Here is a 17,507-nt window from a genome sequence, read left to right as displayed (position 1 = left end):
GTAATCTTGATTATTTTGTGTGTTTATGTGAAGTATGTATATGAATTCTGTACATCTTGGCTCGGATCAAAGATGTATAAGCAGAACTCCCCATTGCAGCTGCTTGTTACTCCCCAAGCAGCTTCTAAGCATTGGAGGATTTTCCAGAATAGAACAGGATGGGATGCAGGTGCTGCAGGAAGAGAAGGAAGGGCACCTTTTGTGACTCAGTGTTTTCTGCCCATGCAAGACCACTATGGATCCAAGCCTTTATGCATAATGTCATTTTCTGCCCATGGATTTAAGAAGCTTTATTGTATTGTTACCTTGATGTGAATATGGATTTCACTTGTTTTGAAGTTTGCTGTTGTCTTATCAAAGAGGGGTATACTATTGATGAAAATCAAGGGACCTGCCTTGCCCAGTAAAAATTATTTTGTTCCACCTGATTTATTTATTTTTATTAACTTGAAAAAACCTATCTACTGAATGGAAAGGAAGGAATAAAATGTTTGCTAGATTTGGAACAAGGAAAGGCAGGAGGGTAGGCAAGAAAACAGATCTTGCTGCACGGCAAAAAAGCACACTAGTTCTTAAACATCTCTTCATTCCTATACAATTGTGTCTGTGATAGTGTTGTGCTTTTCTTTGTTTTGATACCTTTAGCTGTGCACCTCAAGTTCTGTGTTGATCTGCGGTAGATAAATGCTAGATCTCAAAAGGAAGATATATTTCTCTAGCCCTGATCACCATATGAATGAAAGATTTATTGTTTTAAGAAAAGCACTCATTTACCTCTTTTTTTTGAAACTATTAATTTTATAAGCCTATAAGCTTAAAATACCATAAATGAGCTGGATGCTGTCGATTTCCCATTAAGACAAACCTCAGTCAGAAATGCACGTGACCGTTTTGTCTGCAATCTACAGCGATCAGTTATTAGGAACATTACCTGGTCTGTTCTTTCCTTCCTTCCTCCCCCCCCCCCCCGCCCCGCCCCGAAGTCTTTAGCATAGGTATGTATTATTCAAGCCTTCTGAAAGCATTAAAGGTACTGGCAAGACCATTTTCTGAAGTCTCTGTTGCACGTGATATTCATTATTTTTTTTGTGTTCCTCAACTGCATACATTATTAAAATACTTGTGGAACTGAAAAATTCAATCCAAGCAGTTCTTCTTGTGTGTACATACATCCTAGAGTACATGTTCTGAATCGGCAATATCAAAAGTCTGTGTATCTGTGTGTTTTCAAAGGGTTAACTATCTTGTTTTCTTCGTTTCCATTTAGGTGGTATCCTGGCCAATAAGCAAAACTGCTTTGATGACTTTCAGTGTGCAGCTGAGTATCTTATCAAAGAAGGGTATACTTCTCCAAAGAAACTGACTATCAATGGAGGTTCAAATGGGGGTCTCTTAGTGGGTAAGAAGAGGCTGTCTGCTTCCTTTTCCTTTTTAAAAAATGACAAAGCTAAGTGAATTTAATGTCATGTAAATGGAGGACTCAGAGGATAAGCTCTGGAAGGACGTTTCCCTCCCCACACAAGTTGGACATTGCACCATTTGTTAACAAACTGAAGTAATTAGTGCAATACCCAAATATTGTCTAGGCCTGCAGAATACCAATTGGCCATTTAAGAAAACATCTGCCTTTATGAGCTGCACACATAATTACTGCACTGAGGCATCTGTCTTTTTCTTCCTGTAGGGTAGAACTGACTTCATACAAAACACTTTTTCATTTTAGTTAGGGAAGGAAAGAGCAAATTCATATCAAAAAATAGCTAGTCAGAGCTGACTTTTGCATCACTAGTTGCCACTAAATCTGTTTCAGCCCACACTCTCCTATTTTGAAGTATTTTGTCCTTACGTTTATCCAGGACCAAAGTCTTGATACGGCAATGGTAGATTATCACCTGTTCCCCTTTTCATGCACAGTGGAACACTGTGTTCTTTTTTAAAAACAAAACAAGTGGCTCTTTGCTAGAACAGCACATACACAACAGGCACTAATTGGGTTTAAGCATTACAGTTTTGAGTTCCATTCTCAGTTTTTCTTTATTTCTTATGGGTCTAACTGCATAGTCATAGAATTACATTTGAAATGTGACTGTAGCATATACCCCAAATCCACACAACCTCACCATTTTTAAGCCTACGGAAGAATTTTTAGGGCTTCATTTAGAAAACAGTTCCAAAATTAGTGTGACAAATCTCTTAATACAAGAGCCTTATCTCAAAACAGTCATCTTTTGCCAAGTCCGTCTCCTTCCCAAAACCATGTTGATGGTACCAAGAAGTCTGTTCCCCTTCCACCTGAGACATTCATACTGTTAAAGTGTATAATATTCTTTGTGATAAGGCATGAATGCTTCCCTGGAGCTGTGTATAACTAGGGACTGATTCATAAGAAGATACTGCTAGATCGGGTCAATGGTCCATCTAGTCCAGCATCTTGTTTTCACAGTGGCTACCCAGATGCCTGTAGGAAACCCACTGCTCACACAAGTGTGTTTTTCTTCCTGACCACCCCTGCATTCCATCCCATTTTGAGAAAATTAACCAATCTGGGACTGTCTCAGGTTTTTGTTTTAATTTCAGTAAAACAGAGTCTGTGTACTGGCGTGTTTACCTCATGAATTTTTGGTCTGCAAAATGGCTTGTGGGCATTTAGATCTGCTCTGACACTCTCCAATATCAGTCCCCTGGAACCTGAGCATACGGTTCCAGTTAAATTATTTACCAGCCATTGAAAATGTCTGAAATCTTGGAAGGCCCTTACCCCCTCTCTTCTCAGTAGACTTGCTTCTCTAAAAATGCTGCATTTCCTTAATCTTTTGTTTCTATTTCAAGTTCTTCCTCTTCAAGTCCTTGGGAAACACAAGGACAAATTCTATTTAATAATAGCCTCGTCAAATGGCTGTTCAGTGTCGATGCTTCACTTGTTGAGCTCAGCATACAAAAGGCAGCACTGATTATCGGCACTGCTTTGGACTGACTCCACAGAACTTTGCCATTAAAGTCAATAGGGTAACAACTGGATGGCCAAACACATGAAGTTTGACAACAACTGGAAAGCCACATGGTCCCCATCCTTGGAACAGATGGAGGAAGAGTTTGCACCATCCCGCAGTTGCTCCTTGTCTGCATGAAATTGCCCTTCCTTCAAGTTCAGCAATGGCCCCGTTCTAAAACATGCAGATTTGTTTTTGTCATAAAGCCAGCTTCATGGATTCCAGTTCCCCACAGAATGGAAGCAGGTGTTCCTGCATCTCATCCTCTTTCCCCCCAATAAACTTCTCCCTTAGTGCTAAATCAACAAACTGATCTGTGCCTATGCAGGTTTGCCCTTACATGTTTCAAATGTTGACATCCTCTGATTGCTATCTTTATAACTGCTACTTGTAGATATTAGCACTGCTAGCTGCTTTAAACATTAGATTCAATTTGGGTTGGGTGTGTTTTCCTCCACTCTCCAGCTGCCTGTGCCAATCAGCGTCCTGATCTATTTGGCTGTGTTATTGCTCAAGTAGGAGTGATGGACATGTTAAAATTCCACAAATTCACCATTGGTCATGCTTGGACAACAGACTTCGGCTGCTCTGATTATAAAGAACAGTTTGCCTGGCTGTACAAGTAAGTAAAGTTTTGTTTTGTTTTTCCTAGTTTATATTCACCATCGCCTTCTTGAATAACAATAATATAGAAACTACTTGTTTCCCGCGCACCCCTTATTTTCTCTCAATAATTGAAAATCACTTAAATCCAGGATGCATTCATTTATACATTATCTCTTGAGTTCAGTAAATTTCTCACATGTAGATAGCTTAGCTTGCAATTCTGAGTACATTGACCTGGAGATAAACTCTGTATGATCAGCAGAAATTACTTCAAAATAAATATGAAAGGTATTCCCAATATGTTAGAAATGCAGCTAACATTTTAACTCCACTTTGTTTTACCATGGGGAGGGGGTGTTTTTTGGCTACAACCTTTAATCAGCTATGAAAGCCAACAAAGTGTTCTGAACAGCTGGTGATCATAAGCAGCTTCCCCTTTTGAGATGTGGTGATCAGAACGGAACAGAGTTTTTGAAATGTGGTCTTGCCATGGTACCCCTGCCCGTACGGGTCAGTCTTGACAGACTCTAGGGTTGTGCGCTCATCTCACTCAAGAGGCCGGGGGCCAGCGCTGTCCGCAGACACTTCCGGGTCACGTGGCCAGCATGACAAGGCTGCTCTGGCGAGCCAGAGCCGCACACGGAAACGCCGTTTACCTTCCCGCTAGTAAGCGGTCCCTATTTATCTACTTGCACCCGGGGGTGCTTTCGAACTGCTAGGTTGGCAGGCACTGGGACCGAGCAACGGGAGCGCACCCCGCCGCGGGGATTTGAACCGCTGACCATGCGATCAGCAAGTCCTAGGTGCTGAGGATTTACCCACAGCGCCACCCGCGTCCCTTGGTCTTGCCATAGAGCCCTACAATAATGGCAGTTTTTATTTCCAGTGTCATTTCCTAGCAATCCCTGGAATAAAATTTGCCACTTTAACCCCCGAGTTAACTGCCCTGTGTACGCTTACATCCTCCTCTTGTTCTCAGCCATATACACACACAAAAGGGAGGAGGCGGAAACTACCATAAAATTAAAGGAGTCCCTTTCCTTTCAACCTTTCCTGCCAACTCTTGGATTGGAATGAGTATGTCAGTAGGCCACGTGTGCCTTCCTTTTCTAGATCCAGATATCCCATTCCTCAACAAGAACTAATTCTCAGAGCACTAGCACATAACTTGGGTGCTTAAACGTTTGCACTAGCTCCCCATGCGTCACCAAGGCCAGGTCAAGGTTCTTGCATTAATTTACAAGGAGCCTAACAACATGGCTCCAGGATATCTTAAGGGCTGCCTTAGCCATTATATCTTGGCCAAAACACCGAGATCTTTGGGGAGATCTCTGTTGGTGGTCCCCCATGGCTCAGATGCACAGCTCAATATAGAAGTCGTTCATATAGTGTGATGGGCCCAGGCCAGTGGAAAACCTCCCCAGCTGAGATTAGTCACCATCCTCCTTGCTCAACTTTATGCAGGTGATGAAGACTTACCGTATTTTTCGCTCCATAAGACACATTTTTTGCCTCCTAAAAAGTAAGGGGAAATGTCTGTGCATCTTATGGAGTGAATGCCTACAGATGACGATGGCGGGATCCCGCTGCAGTGGCGAGCAGAGGATACTTCCTTCCCTCCTCATTTTAAGATAGCATTCAGTTTTGTGATAATTGTCCTGTTGTCTCATTTTTTGTGGTTTGTTTTTATGTTTTACACCACTTACAAATGCAAATAATTAGACGGTATAGAAATGTCTTGAGTAAGTCCATCATGTTCCCAGCCCCTAGGATTCCTTATTCTTTTCCCACTTTCCTGCCAACTGGTAGCATTTTATCAAATCTCCAACAAATGTGTGTCCCTCTAACAGGTATTCTCCACTCCACAATATCAAAATTCCGGAAGGAGAAGGAGTTCAGTATCCTGCCACCTTACTTCTAACAGCTGATCATGATGACCGTGTGGTTCCTCTTCACTCCCTGAAGTTCATTGCTACTCTACAATATGTCGTAGGCCGAAGCCCCAAGCAAACCAACCCACTACTAATTCACGTGGACACCAAGGCTGGCCACGGGGCTGGGAAGCCCACAGCCAAAGTTATAGAGGAAGCATCTGACATGTTTGCCTTTATAGCAAGATGCCTAAATCTCGAATGGATAGAATAGGCCGTTACTGTCTCAGTTAAATCAAGGGCTTGAACAACCTTTTAAAACTATACAGGAGCACTTGGTGTAGTACTTACATTTAAGAACTGCCACGCCCAGCTTCCCATGAACTCTGTCTCTCTTCTGCTTCTGTTCAGTGTTTACTCTTGGCTCTTCATTTTAGTTCCAGTCATACCTTTTAAATAGCATGTTTGGATAATTAGGCAGATTGCAGATGACGCTGTTAACGTGAATTCTTAAAAGTCAAAGGTGTTGGTGGTGAAAAGGTTTTAATGTGGTTTTTCTCCTTGTAAACATACCCAACGCTCTTGTAATTAAATGTAAGTACTGTTCCAGTATAGACTGTCAACTCGTATTTTCTTTACAGCCACGACGAGTGTTGGGATTATTGCCAATGCCTCTCCATTAAAATAACTATATTACAAATGCGGAGTAATTTCAGGTTGTGTGTCAGTTCTTTTAAAGGTCTGGCTTTTATGCAGCACTGCTTTGAATCAGTACGCAGTTGCATTGTTTCGCACAGTGCAATACACTCACACCTCTTTCCTTTTAACATCTATTTTTAACCAGTCTTGTTATCTATAATCTCTGGGCTGTTACAATTAAAAGGAGGTGCTGCAAATTGAGTAGCAATGCAACTGGAAGAGCCTCTGCTTCTCTTGGCTGAGTTGGTACTTCAGGCCTTTTCTCAGAAGATAAGAATTTGCCCTAGTTGCCTCAGACCATTGATCCATCTAGTACAGTGTCGTTGGCACACTATTGTCAACAGCAGTCCTCCAGAGGCTTTTTACCAGCCCTTCCCGAAGATGGCAGGGGTTGAACCCGAGACTTGTGTGCAAAATAGATATTCTGCCATTAAGACATGGTCTTTTCTCAAGATATGCCTAAGTTATACAAACTTAAATGCTAAATGAGAAGATCAGGCTTTCCCTTTAATATAATGAAATATTTTTCAATGTCTGATATACTCTTGATTGACAAATAGTAAATGTTTTTCTCTACAGTAAAATCTTGATTTGGAAATGTCATCTGTCCAAGGCAGGGCACTGTTTTTTCTTTCCTTTTGTTTGAAATACCAAGGATGTAAATAATCTTTGGAGGAAGAGAAGGGCAAAAAGAAAGGAGGATTGATTAGCACCTGTCATTTCTTCTGCTTTCTATTGTTCTTTAGAGAATATGCTTACAATAATGACACATTATGACCCCATAACTTTAGGTATGCCAGAACTAACCCCCACCATGGTCACATCAGATATGTCGTAACTGTACTGACACACTAGTGCACTGCCATACCAGGTCCGCTGTGCTGTCACTTTCCACCAGCCAAAGTGAGTGGAGATGGTGGGGCATGGGAGGAGCAGAGTTAAGCAAAATTCTGTACACCCTGAACAATACTGGCAAAACTTTCCACCAGCTACAGAGCTAATGTAAAGGAAATGTCCGCCATTCAACTCAATGGAAACGAGGAAAAAGGGGAAGGAAAAGAAAAAAAATTCCCTCTCCTCTGCCTCTTGTTCCACCAATGTCATATGCTGTTGAATCAGTCGACACCCGATTTCAGTATACCACCAGTACATAAACCACACAGAGACACCATAATTACAGATAGTGAGATGCATTGACCTATATTTATCCAGCTTCAGATCATGCACACTTAGAGCACACAAGGGTGATGGGACACAGCACTTGCCAGGTAACCAAGTGAATCTGAAAGTTTATCTCCTGCAACCGTCTGCTCCTCCTCGTAGCTGTATGCAAATGCTGTGTCTTGTCCAGTCTCTGGCTGTAGCCTCCAACAGCTGGGAGAAGCAGTGGCGTAGTGGGAGTGCAGGGGGGGCCAGCCGTACCGGGCACAACATCTGGGGGGGCGCGCTCGCACTCGCAGCTCTCTGCCCCTACCTGGCTCCACGGGTTAGGGGGCGCAAATTACTTGCCTTGCCCCGGGTGCTGACAACCCACGCTACACCACTGGGAAGAAGTGTCTCTCTTCAAAGCGTATGTACTTGCCATGCTATGCAGGTAAGTTCCCTGGGAAGACCAGGCAGTCTACTCTAACCATTACCACTGCCAGTCAAACACTCAATGAGCAACTTTTCCTTGCAGGTCTGTAGCCTGGACACAGAACAAGCTATCCCTTCGCCGCCGCCCCCCCAAAAATAGATCCAGTGCAACCCCTAAGGGGAAAGGGAGAAATATGCTGACAGTTACTGTGGTTTCCTCCTCCAAAACTGCACCACGTTTATCTCCACAATTTGAGACATCATCTCCATGACATCACCACACTGGATGTGATTGGTGGGCACTGGCAGTGTTGCCATGGACATGGGGTGGGAGGTTGTAGCTGTTGCCACTCAGCTTTTCAGAGCACTGTGACTTCCCCCACCTGTTCTGGGCTGGATGTGTGTAGGATATGGCAGCCATATTGATAGAATATCTCTCCCCTTGATGTACTGGGGTATTGGAGTGCGTGCCTGTTGCCCACCAGCTAAAAATAAGACTTCCTCCTTTTGTGAGGAATGATTATGCATTGACTGCCAGAATAGATACAATAATGCTGCGAAACAATCAACCTTAGAGCACCATTTGATCTAAAGCTGACAACAATACAACTGTGGTTTACAAGCAACTTCATTTTTATATACTGACACGATCCTTTTCTCTGCAAAATCTCAGATGTTTATCTCCATAGAAAATCTAGACCTTTCATATTTTATCTCAAAAGAAAGAAATGGATTGTTAGATCTTAATATTCAAATTTTTGGAGTATGATACTTATTTGTCTCTGGAACATCCAGGCCACTCACTAACCTCTCTAAGAAAACCATAAAGTCACGAAATATGTTAGTGATCCAAGATACGCTACCACAAAGCACATATACAACTCTTTAACACCCAGTCCACCATCACTTATCTTGCCTTGTGACATGGTAAGGTTATCTTTACCATTTGGTAAATGTTTTTTTTTTACCATTTGGCATAATTTTTAAAAAGCCTCCAGTGGGGTCAAGGAGTTTGCTCTGGGACCAAAGGTGGACAAACTACCCCAGAAGGAACATGGTCTCTCCCCCCCCCCCACCAGAGCCACTGCCCCTCCCCCAGCACCTTCATACACCTCAACCAGTCATATCATAAAAACAACACTAGAAGCAGGAAACCAGCTAGGGAGGCAGTTGGATGACAAAAGAGTGAAAAGTGTGCTAAAAGAAGAAAAGGAAATTGCCAAAATGACTACATTAATTGCTGTGTCGGTTTTGTCCTCTGGCCCTGCCCACACCAGCACGTCTCCCTCAGAAGGGAATGTGGTCACTGGGCTGAATGATGTTCCCCCACCCTTGACTTACAAAGTAAGTGCCTGCTGCTCTTAAGTTACCATTTGACAAATGGTGATCTCTAGCGCATCCAGGCCAGCCAGCTGTGAAGAGCATTAGCCATTTGTCTTGCTACTTTACCACAAACTGAGGGAGCTTTTCAGAATGTCAGCTGGCAACACTTAAATGAAGAACAGCGCTTTCTACTTCATTACCCTTTTTACATTACTTCCTAGCAAGAGCCAACTTGTCATATCGGTAGCAAATAACAAATGCTGTTTTAATGGGGTGGTGAAGATGTGTCCTTTTCTCTCCCTCCACCCCAGCATTTTCTCTCTAAAGCAACTGCCTGATATTGACGGAGTTATACTCCCTCTGAAGGAGCAGGTTCATAGCTTGGAGGGGGCGGCTTCTGGATCCTTTGCTGTCAGGTGGCCTCAGTGGAATGGAGGGCCTTCCATCAGCTTTGGTTGGTGGCCCAGTTGTGCCCCTATCTGGACAGGGATCTATAAAGCCTTAAACGGTTCTTCTTAACCTAAAGAGTCCTAAATGTGCATTGGGAAGATGGAAATGGTTGTTGTTGTTAATAATAATAATAATTTATTTTAATTAGAGAGTTTTAAATATTCAGAAATGCTTTTAAGTGGTATACAAAAATACAACATAAAAACCAGTAAAGACATATTATAAAAACAGAAATGCAAGTGACAATCTTACATGTCAGAGAAATAGGTGGTGATTAGTAATGAACAACTTAGTATAATTGTGTAACTGCTATTTAAAAACACCTTTCTTATGTGGAGGAAGCTTGGTGTGCATGAAAAACACCTGGAAATTGCGAGAACTCGGTTTATTTCTTTGCTTTTACATTTACATTCCACCTTTTCGTGTGGAAAATGGGCTGACATACATGTGCCCCCATGATATTCAGGGACCAAGGCACTGTGGTGCCAAGGCAGTTCCCTTCTTGCAGCACCATGGAGAGCTCCTTGTGGGCCATGTGCTCCAAAAATGGTTTGATGTGAAATAAGGTAGTTTGAGCCTCTGGCTCCCATTCACCTCTCCTATGCCCCACCTCCTTTTGAAAAACTTATTAAAGGATCAACTGTCTGACAGGTAGACCATCACTTCTGTTGTGTTACCTGGCCTCCCACCTGGTGCATCCACCGTGCCATTGGAATGATGAGGTAGTATGGAGGCCCTCAGTTCCTTAGGCCCAGGGAAATGTGCTCTTGGTCTTTGTCCTGGTCCTACATGACTCAATGCTGCAGAATTCAGTTCAATAGGTTACTGCTTGCTGGCTTCATGTTTGGTGTCCTCTTCTCACCAAGACTGGGCTCAGAAGAAGAAACCCAGTCTGACCTGTGACATGACAGATGCCAATTCAGTGTCCTGATCACTGCTGGATCAGCAGTGTCCAAAAGAATAAACAGTATGAGAATAATTTTTGGCACTGCAGCCCATGTGGGAAAACTTCTTGTTTATTTTATTTTATTTATTTGGTGAGTTTATATGCTACCCTATACCCTGAGGTCTCAGGGCAGTTCACAAAATAAAATCAAAATATAAAACCACAAATGCATAATCAAAATAAAAACAACCCAATAGCCCCCCCAAAAAAACCGCATTTTAAAAGGGCATATGATGTCAATCAAATCAACCAACGTTTTTGCCCGGCGCCTAAAGGTGTATAATGAAGGTGCCAGGTGAACTTCCCTGGGGAGAGCATTCCACAGATGGGGAGCCACAGCAGAGAAGGCCCGTTCTTGTATTGCCACCTCCGGACCTCTCAAGGAGGAGGCACAAGAAGGCGGCCCTCAGAAGATGATTTCAGAGTCCAAGTAGGTTCATATGGAGAGAGGCAGCTTGTTGCTGGCAGATCCATTCACACAAAGCTGTTATCCAGATCTTGTAACAGTGAATAGGAACAGGCGAGTTCTAAGCCCACTCATCCATTTTTCTATAGCCAGTCAATAAAATGCTTCTCAGATTATGGAATGTATGGAGACCAAGAGGGTTCCCCCTGTTTCTCTTCAACAGAAAGCCTGCCCACGATCCAGTCCTCAGAGCAATTTCTTTTAAGGGAATGTTTGATGGCTGACAGTAGTAGTGTGCCAATGTGCATGCCTGAGAGACGCCAGGGGGTATGATTGTCTTTTCAAGTTGGCTGCTCTGATAAGCTGTTCTCTCTCTGCTTCCTCCTTACAAAAAATAATACACCATAAGGTTCAGAGAAAGAAATACGCTCCAAGGAAAAGCTGACAACTCTTGTGTTCACTCTGAATCATATTCCCATTCACGCACAAGCCTTTTGTGTATTCATGATTGACTCTGAGTGGGAAGCCAGTTTCTCTGATGCAGACATTTTAAAACAAGTCAGTCCAAGCTGCCAGCAAAAACATAGGAAGCTGCTTTAAATGAGGTGATGCTCTTTCTTCTTCTAGCCTGGTACTGTTTTCTTTGATGGGTGATGGGTCTCAGGCAGAGAGCTCTTTCCTTCTACTGGGCATGCTAAAAACAGAACCTGGAACATGTATTCACATCATGTTCCCTGTCTCCAAGTTATCTACCTCTTCATGGTTTTAGTATAGCTCTCCAGAACAATATGACACAGAGGTTTTGTTGCTGATTGGGGATCCGTGTTGTACACACAAGATGCACTGAATGTTCAACATGAAGCTTCCATTTGGAAGGCACTGAGTCACCAGGCCGGCTAGCTAGAAGGGGGGATGCCAGCTTGTTTAAGATAGGATACTAACAGAATGGACCAGAGCACACCTGGACCTTAAATTGTTTGAACTGGGATAGCCATGGCTCTCTCACGTATCTAGTTTGTTCTTGAATGGTGTTGGGGGAAAGAGCAATGTTTCTCTGACACATGCAGTGCTACAATTCAGGGTCACATAATGAACTGGAGAGCCAGGGTAGCATAGGGGTTAGAGTGTCGAACTAGGGTTGGAGAGACCCAAGATCAAATCCTTACTCAGCCATGAACCTCACCTTGGGACAGCCACTATCTCAGCCTAATAAGTCCCCCAGGGATGTTGTGAAGATAAAAAAGGTGGGGGGGTCATGAGCACTACCTAGAGTTTCCTGGAGGAAAGGCAATATAGAAATATAATAAATAACATTGGATTGCCAGCAGCCAAAAGAATATATTCTTCACATATTGCATAATTAACTGCATATATAGTGGTGTTGTCTATTAGCTTGGAAAGCCATTAGTAGAACAATGGTGCCTGAGTTAAAAAAAGTTAAAGGACCCTGACAGTTAAGTCCAGTCGCGAACGACTCTGGGGTTGTGGCTCTTGCTTTACTGGCCGAGGGAGCCGATGTTTTTCCGCAGACAGTTTTTCCAGGTCATGTGGCCAGCATGACTAAGCTGCTTCTGGCGAAACCAGAGCAGCACACGGAAATGCCGTTTACCTTCCCGCCAGAGCAGTACCTATTTATCTACTTGCACTTTGACGTGTTTCGAACTGCTAGGTTGGCAGGAGCTGGAACCAAACAACAGGAGCTCACCCCGTTGCAGGGATTCGAACCGCCAACCTTCTGATCAGCAAACCCCATGCTCAGTGGTTTACACCACAGCGCCACCCATGTCTCGGTGCCTAAGTTAATCTACCCTGTTTTAAATTCTGCCTAAATTTGTCTATCCCATGATGGTTAGGTAGAACTTCTATGTAAAATTGCAGCATACCTCTTAATACCAGGTACTGAGGGCAGGTTCTTTTGTAGGCAGAGTTTGAAGTCATCTGGTTGGCCAAGATTGTACACCAAATGCTGGACAAAATAACACTTGGTTCAAATCCAGAAGAGATGGATTTTTCTCTTCCCACCCCCTTCCCCTGCAGCACCTCATGCCACTTTCCTCCTTGTTCTGGAGAGTCCTAACACACTGGAACACATTTCTGGGAATAATGGGAGCTGGAATCAGCAAATACACCTCCCATCTTCTTCCAGTAGTGGACACCTCCGTTAGACAGAAAGCCTTCCTGTGAGTGCAAGGGTACCAACTGGATTCCACAATGTTGTTTTTAATGTTAACATTTAAATTAGTCGCTGCATGAGCTTGGCATTACTGCACTTTCCACATTGCTGCCCAAGGCATTGCTCAAAGAATCAATTGTTCTAAAGAATTCTTCTCATTTTCAAATCTCACGAATGACCAAAGGTTTGGGGTTATCACACAATATATCTCTTAATTAACATCTCAAGAGATCTCCTCTCTCTCTCTCTGGATGGAGATATTCCTGTAAGCACTTCACCAAAAATAAAGCACCACGATCCTGCTTTTTTCCAAGTCATGCATATTCCCCAGTGTTATTTAACTTCATTTCTCACATTCTATCATTAGCCTTACCTGATTGTTTGAATCGACCTGTAGAAAAACAGGCAGTAAGTGTGCTGTTGTAAGCTATTTTGAGCTCAACAAATTGCCCTCCTTCACTTTCTCATTTGTTTTTACAACATTATCTGCTCTAATTTGTCATTCTAGTCTTCTAGCTGTTTTCACCTTGTATACACCTTGAATTATTGAGATAATTAGCACCCTGAATTTTAGAGTAGTAACTTCTTCAGATTAACCTTCTTTCACAATACATTTCTCAGTTTCCTCTTCCTTCTTCCTCATATTAGTAATTCACATATTACAATGGCAACTTCATTAACCCCAAGGCAATGTATCTATCCAGCTGTAGTAGTCAATGAAGCTGTTTTTTTATATATATCAGGATTTATCAGTGCTTTTTAATACACTTTATTTTTCTCCTACTTTCAGTCATCTCTATGTCTTAGGGTACATTGAGATGTGGGAAATATTCTGTTTTCCTGCTTATACTGCTAGTGCTTTTCTTCAGTGCTATTTTTCCAGAAAAGGAGGTGCCGGAACTCACCATGAACGCCTCCCTTGTTGTCTTAGAATGGCAATGGTGCCCACCTGAGAAGTGCTGCAAAAAACCCTGATTCTCTCCCATTTTCTCCCATGTTCCTTTCAAACTGCAGTACCTGTTGTGTTATGAATGCTGACACTTTGACCAATATCCTAGCATGTCAAATTTCATTCACACCTTATTATTTCTGAAATTCTTAAAAACAAAAACACCCTTGTTTTTGGTTTTATCAGTCTTCATAATGCTGTTTTGCTGGGGGAGGGAAGTTAAAATACTTTATTGTTTTATATTATTTTTGTACCCTGCATAGTGATTAAACATGGGGCCCTCAAGTCCTTTCTCTCTGGCCCTTGAAATTCTCCCATAGCCCACGCCCCCTCACTGACCCTGCTCCATGCCTTCTCCAAGTGCTTTCCCCATCTGGAATGTAGTCAACTGTACCAAAAGCCACAGCTATTACTCCACCCATTTTTTTGCCTCTGCCCTCCACTGGCGTGTGGCCTATGCAAGATCACTCAGGAGAGAATGCAACCCTCAGGCTGGAAAAGGTTTGCCACCTTCGATTTAAAAGAAATGACGATCAGCTAACATGTTTAATAACACCTAAGTGATCTTCCCTGCAGATGTTTGGCTGGACTTGCAGGATTGTAAAATCATACAAGATTTGCAGGCATCTGCTACTTGGAACCTCCTGGCTTGTTTAATTCCTCTTGGCTCCTTGAGTTGGAACTAATAGTGATTTAGCTTCCTTGGCTGTCTTTTGTCATTATAATTACCTTGGCCATGGAGGCCTCTAATCTACTATGTAAACTCCTTCATTACTGCATTATCTGCAGGGACAAACAGCATTGTTTTCTATTATTTCATTTCCCCCCCCCCCAGACAAATGAACAAAGTTTGGATCCAGCATTGATTTGGTCTCCACAACTTCTAATTATCATCATTTTTTGCTTCAGATGTGTGAAACCACCAAAATAGCCTATTGTGGATTTCTCCATTATGCATAACTCTCTGTAGTCCTCATTATCACCTCCTTTCCAGCTGCAAAATAGAATAAATTGGCCTGATTTCTCTTTCTTAGCATCTCCCCCCACCAACAGTGGATGAATTTTTAGTCAAAGAAATATTGAATATACACTATACCAGTTTTGGTGGTACAAAACGAGTACAAAACTTTGGCATCAGTTTGGAAGGGATTCCAGATTTCAGGGTTCCTATTTAATAAAGCTCACTATACTATGAACTAATCACTAAGAGCTAACAATCACAGTGTTTCTCTTACAGTAAAAGAAATAAATACTATAGCAGCTGTGGTTTAGCAAAGGGTAATTACAGGTGACATAAGGACACAGTCAGACATCAAGGGGCTTCCAGATGGAGGCTTTGCCAAGTGACAGGCATGCTGAATCAACAGAACTGATACTGTCACTGCTTCAGTGAGCAGTGCTGAACATCAGTACCCCAAAGAGATGGGTGGGAGCAGACTAGATGACACAGCATCTGAGAGAGAGAAATAGCAGCTGTAGCATCTTACCCATGGACTAGTTGGCACCTGCTGTGGAAAGTGTTTCCTTTCTCTTTTGGAGGGGAACAACACACTAAAAACGCTCTTTGTGCAACACCTGCACGATCAGGAGCAGATGGTAAATGTATTGCAGAGTTCTTTCTGGGTGCGACTGCCCTCTGGCATAAAAACCACTGGACATCTTATCCTGAAACTGAGGAAACGTATTTAATACAGAACTCAACTGTAACGAAACAAAAGAACAGTATTTCTCTTCTTCCATTACTATTTAATAATGTTCTTTGATTTTCGTTGTTGGCATCTGCCTATCTCAAGAGACCATGTAATGCGCCTTCAGGGGTGAAGTCCAACTGCTGTGTTACCAGCACCAAAGTGACCTCCCCAGGGCACAAACCTGGACAGTGTGTATGGAGGTGCTGAGCTGTCCAGACAACAACACTGCTCCATTTGATATGGTCCAAAGGATGGAAGATAAATATGTTTGGCACTAGCTTGGCTGCAGGAGTTGCTGGAAGGAGGCGTACAAGGCACCATCCATCTTAGTGACTCCACTCCAGATTTGTGTGGGGTTTACTCCTTAGACTTTTCTTCTCCCAAGAAACATCCCACAAGGCAGTAGAGTTTTAGGATAAAAGTTTTCCTTCTCCCAGATGGGCTACCTTCCCAGGTTGATGAGATCCATCTGTCCCTCACTTCCCTCTACAGCACATGCAGAAACTGCCTTCTTGACTGTTGGACCCACTATTGGTCTCATCTGCTCAATCCCCTGGAGCCTATCTTCACAGGGGAAGTCCCTAACTCACCAAGGGTTTGAGACCCATTGGCTAACCTCAACTGGTTTAGCCGGCCAGTCAAAGCCATTACCGGGGTGTCACCACTGTCACATGCTGACAGTTTCTAGGAGCCTCAGGTGAGAGCTGAGTGCATGGTGGGGACCAAAGGTGGACAAGCTATCTCAGAAGGAGCATTATGGATCCTCTATCAGAGGTACTACCAATCCCCATACATCCCATATACCTCTTCTTTGAATAAGCTGTTTTTGGCTTGGGCATGATGATCATAGACAACTAGGGACTCAAACGATTAACTAATGCAACATCCTTCTGCCAACCTGGACCATTCACATACCTGCACAAGCATGTGCATGCAAGTAATCACAACATCAGACCAGGAGCATGCTCACTACAGAATATCCACAAATGATGCAAGCAACTATACCCAATCTACAAGATATGAGGCAGGTAGAAAAATTGAAATCTTACACCTATCTTACCTAACAAGCAGACAAATTAATGGAAGTTAAGACTATGAATGGCTACTAGTCAGGGTCAGAAGTTGCATGCCTCTGAATTCTAGTTGTTGGGAAACAATCGTGGATGAGAGCTGTTGCCCTCATGCCCAGCTTGTACTTTGCTTCTGTGAGAAACAAGATGCTGGATTGAAACGCACCTTTCTTCTAATCGAACAGAACTGCCCTTATGTTTATATTTGTCCCGAACCCTGGCCTACCTGGCGGCAAGTCAGTATGTCAAGTCCCCATCGAGGGTCAATCCACATGTCCAAAATCCAAACCAAAGCAAAGTCCCACAAACATCCTGGAGATGTCAAGCTGAGGTCTTCCAACGTGGGCAGCTGAGCAGACCTAGCCCCTCAGCTCTGTTTCCCTTTTATACTTTGCATGCTGATTGCAGCATTGGGGCTTGATGAGGCATACGACCCACACCTGTTCTGAACCTACTCCAGCTGAGGAATCACACCTTCTCCCAGAGCTAGAGAGCTGGACTGTGGGCCAGCTGTCTGGAGTACCCCACTCGCCTCATAGTCTGCTGTGTTCATGGAGACAAGGGCCTCTCTGGCTCTGGTGACGGGTGCTACTGCTCTGGTTCCTGTGCACTGAACTCCATCCCCTCATCATCCTCCATCACCACGTGAGTATTGCCTACACCAAACTCTCCTTCCCCATCCCCAGCTTGCCCCGGTGTGACCTAGTCCTAGCTACACCCCTCACTGGGATTCTCTTCCTGCCCATTGTCCTGCCAGT

The 17,507-nt window shown here is 43.2% G+C and overlaps 1 protein-coding gene across 1 annotated transcript in view; it reads left to right on the top strand.

The window, feature by feature from the left end:
* The window catches only part of PREP (prolyl endopeptidase), a 67,462-nt gene extending 61,285 nt beyond the window's left edge, over nucleotides 1-6,177 (top strand). The window contains exons 13-15 of the mRNA XM_053381559.1: nucleotides 1,268-1,399; nucleotides 3,456-3,612; nucleotides 5,447-6,177. Of these exons, the coding sequence (XP_053237534.1) occupies nucleotides 1,268-1,399; nucleotides 3,456-3,612; nucleotides 5,447-5,741 (584 nt within the window). The 3' untranslated portion in view covers nucleotides 5,742-6,177. The remainder of the gene's footprint in view (nucleotides 1-1,267; nucleotides 1,400-3,455; nucleotides 3,613-5,446) is intronic.
* The last annotated feature ends 11,330 nt before the right edge of the window (nucleotides 6,178-17,507 follow it).

Source organism: Podarcis raffonei, chromosome 3 (genome assembly GCF_027172205.1).
Source record: "Podarcis raffonei isolate rPodRaf1 chromosome 3, rPodRaf1.pri, whole genome shotgun sequence".
Lineage (NCBI taxonomy): Eukaryota > Metazoa > Chordata > Lepidosauria > Squamata > Lacertidae > Podarcis > Podarcis raffonei.
Note: the sequence above shows the minus strand (reverse complement) of the source record. Positions and strands in the feature narration are given on the sequence as shown.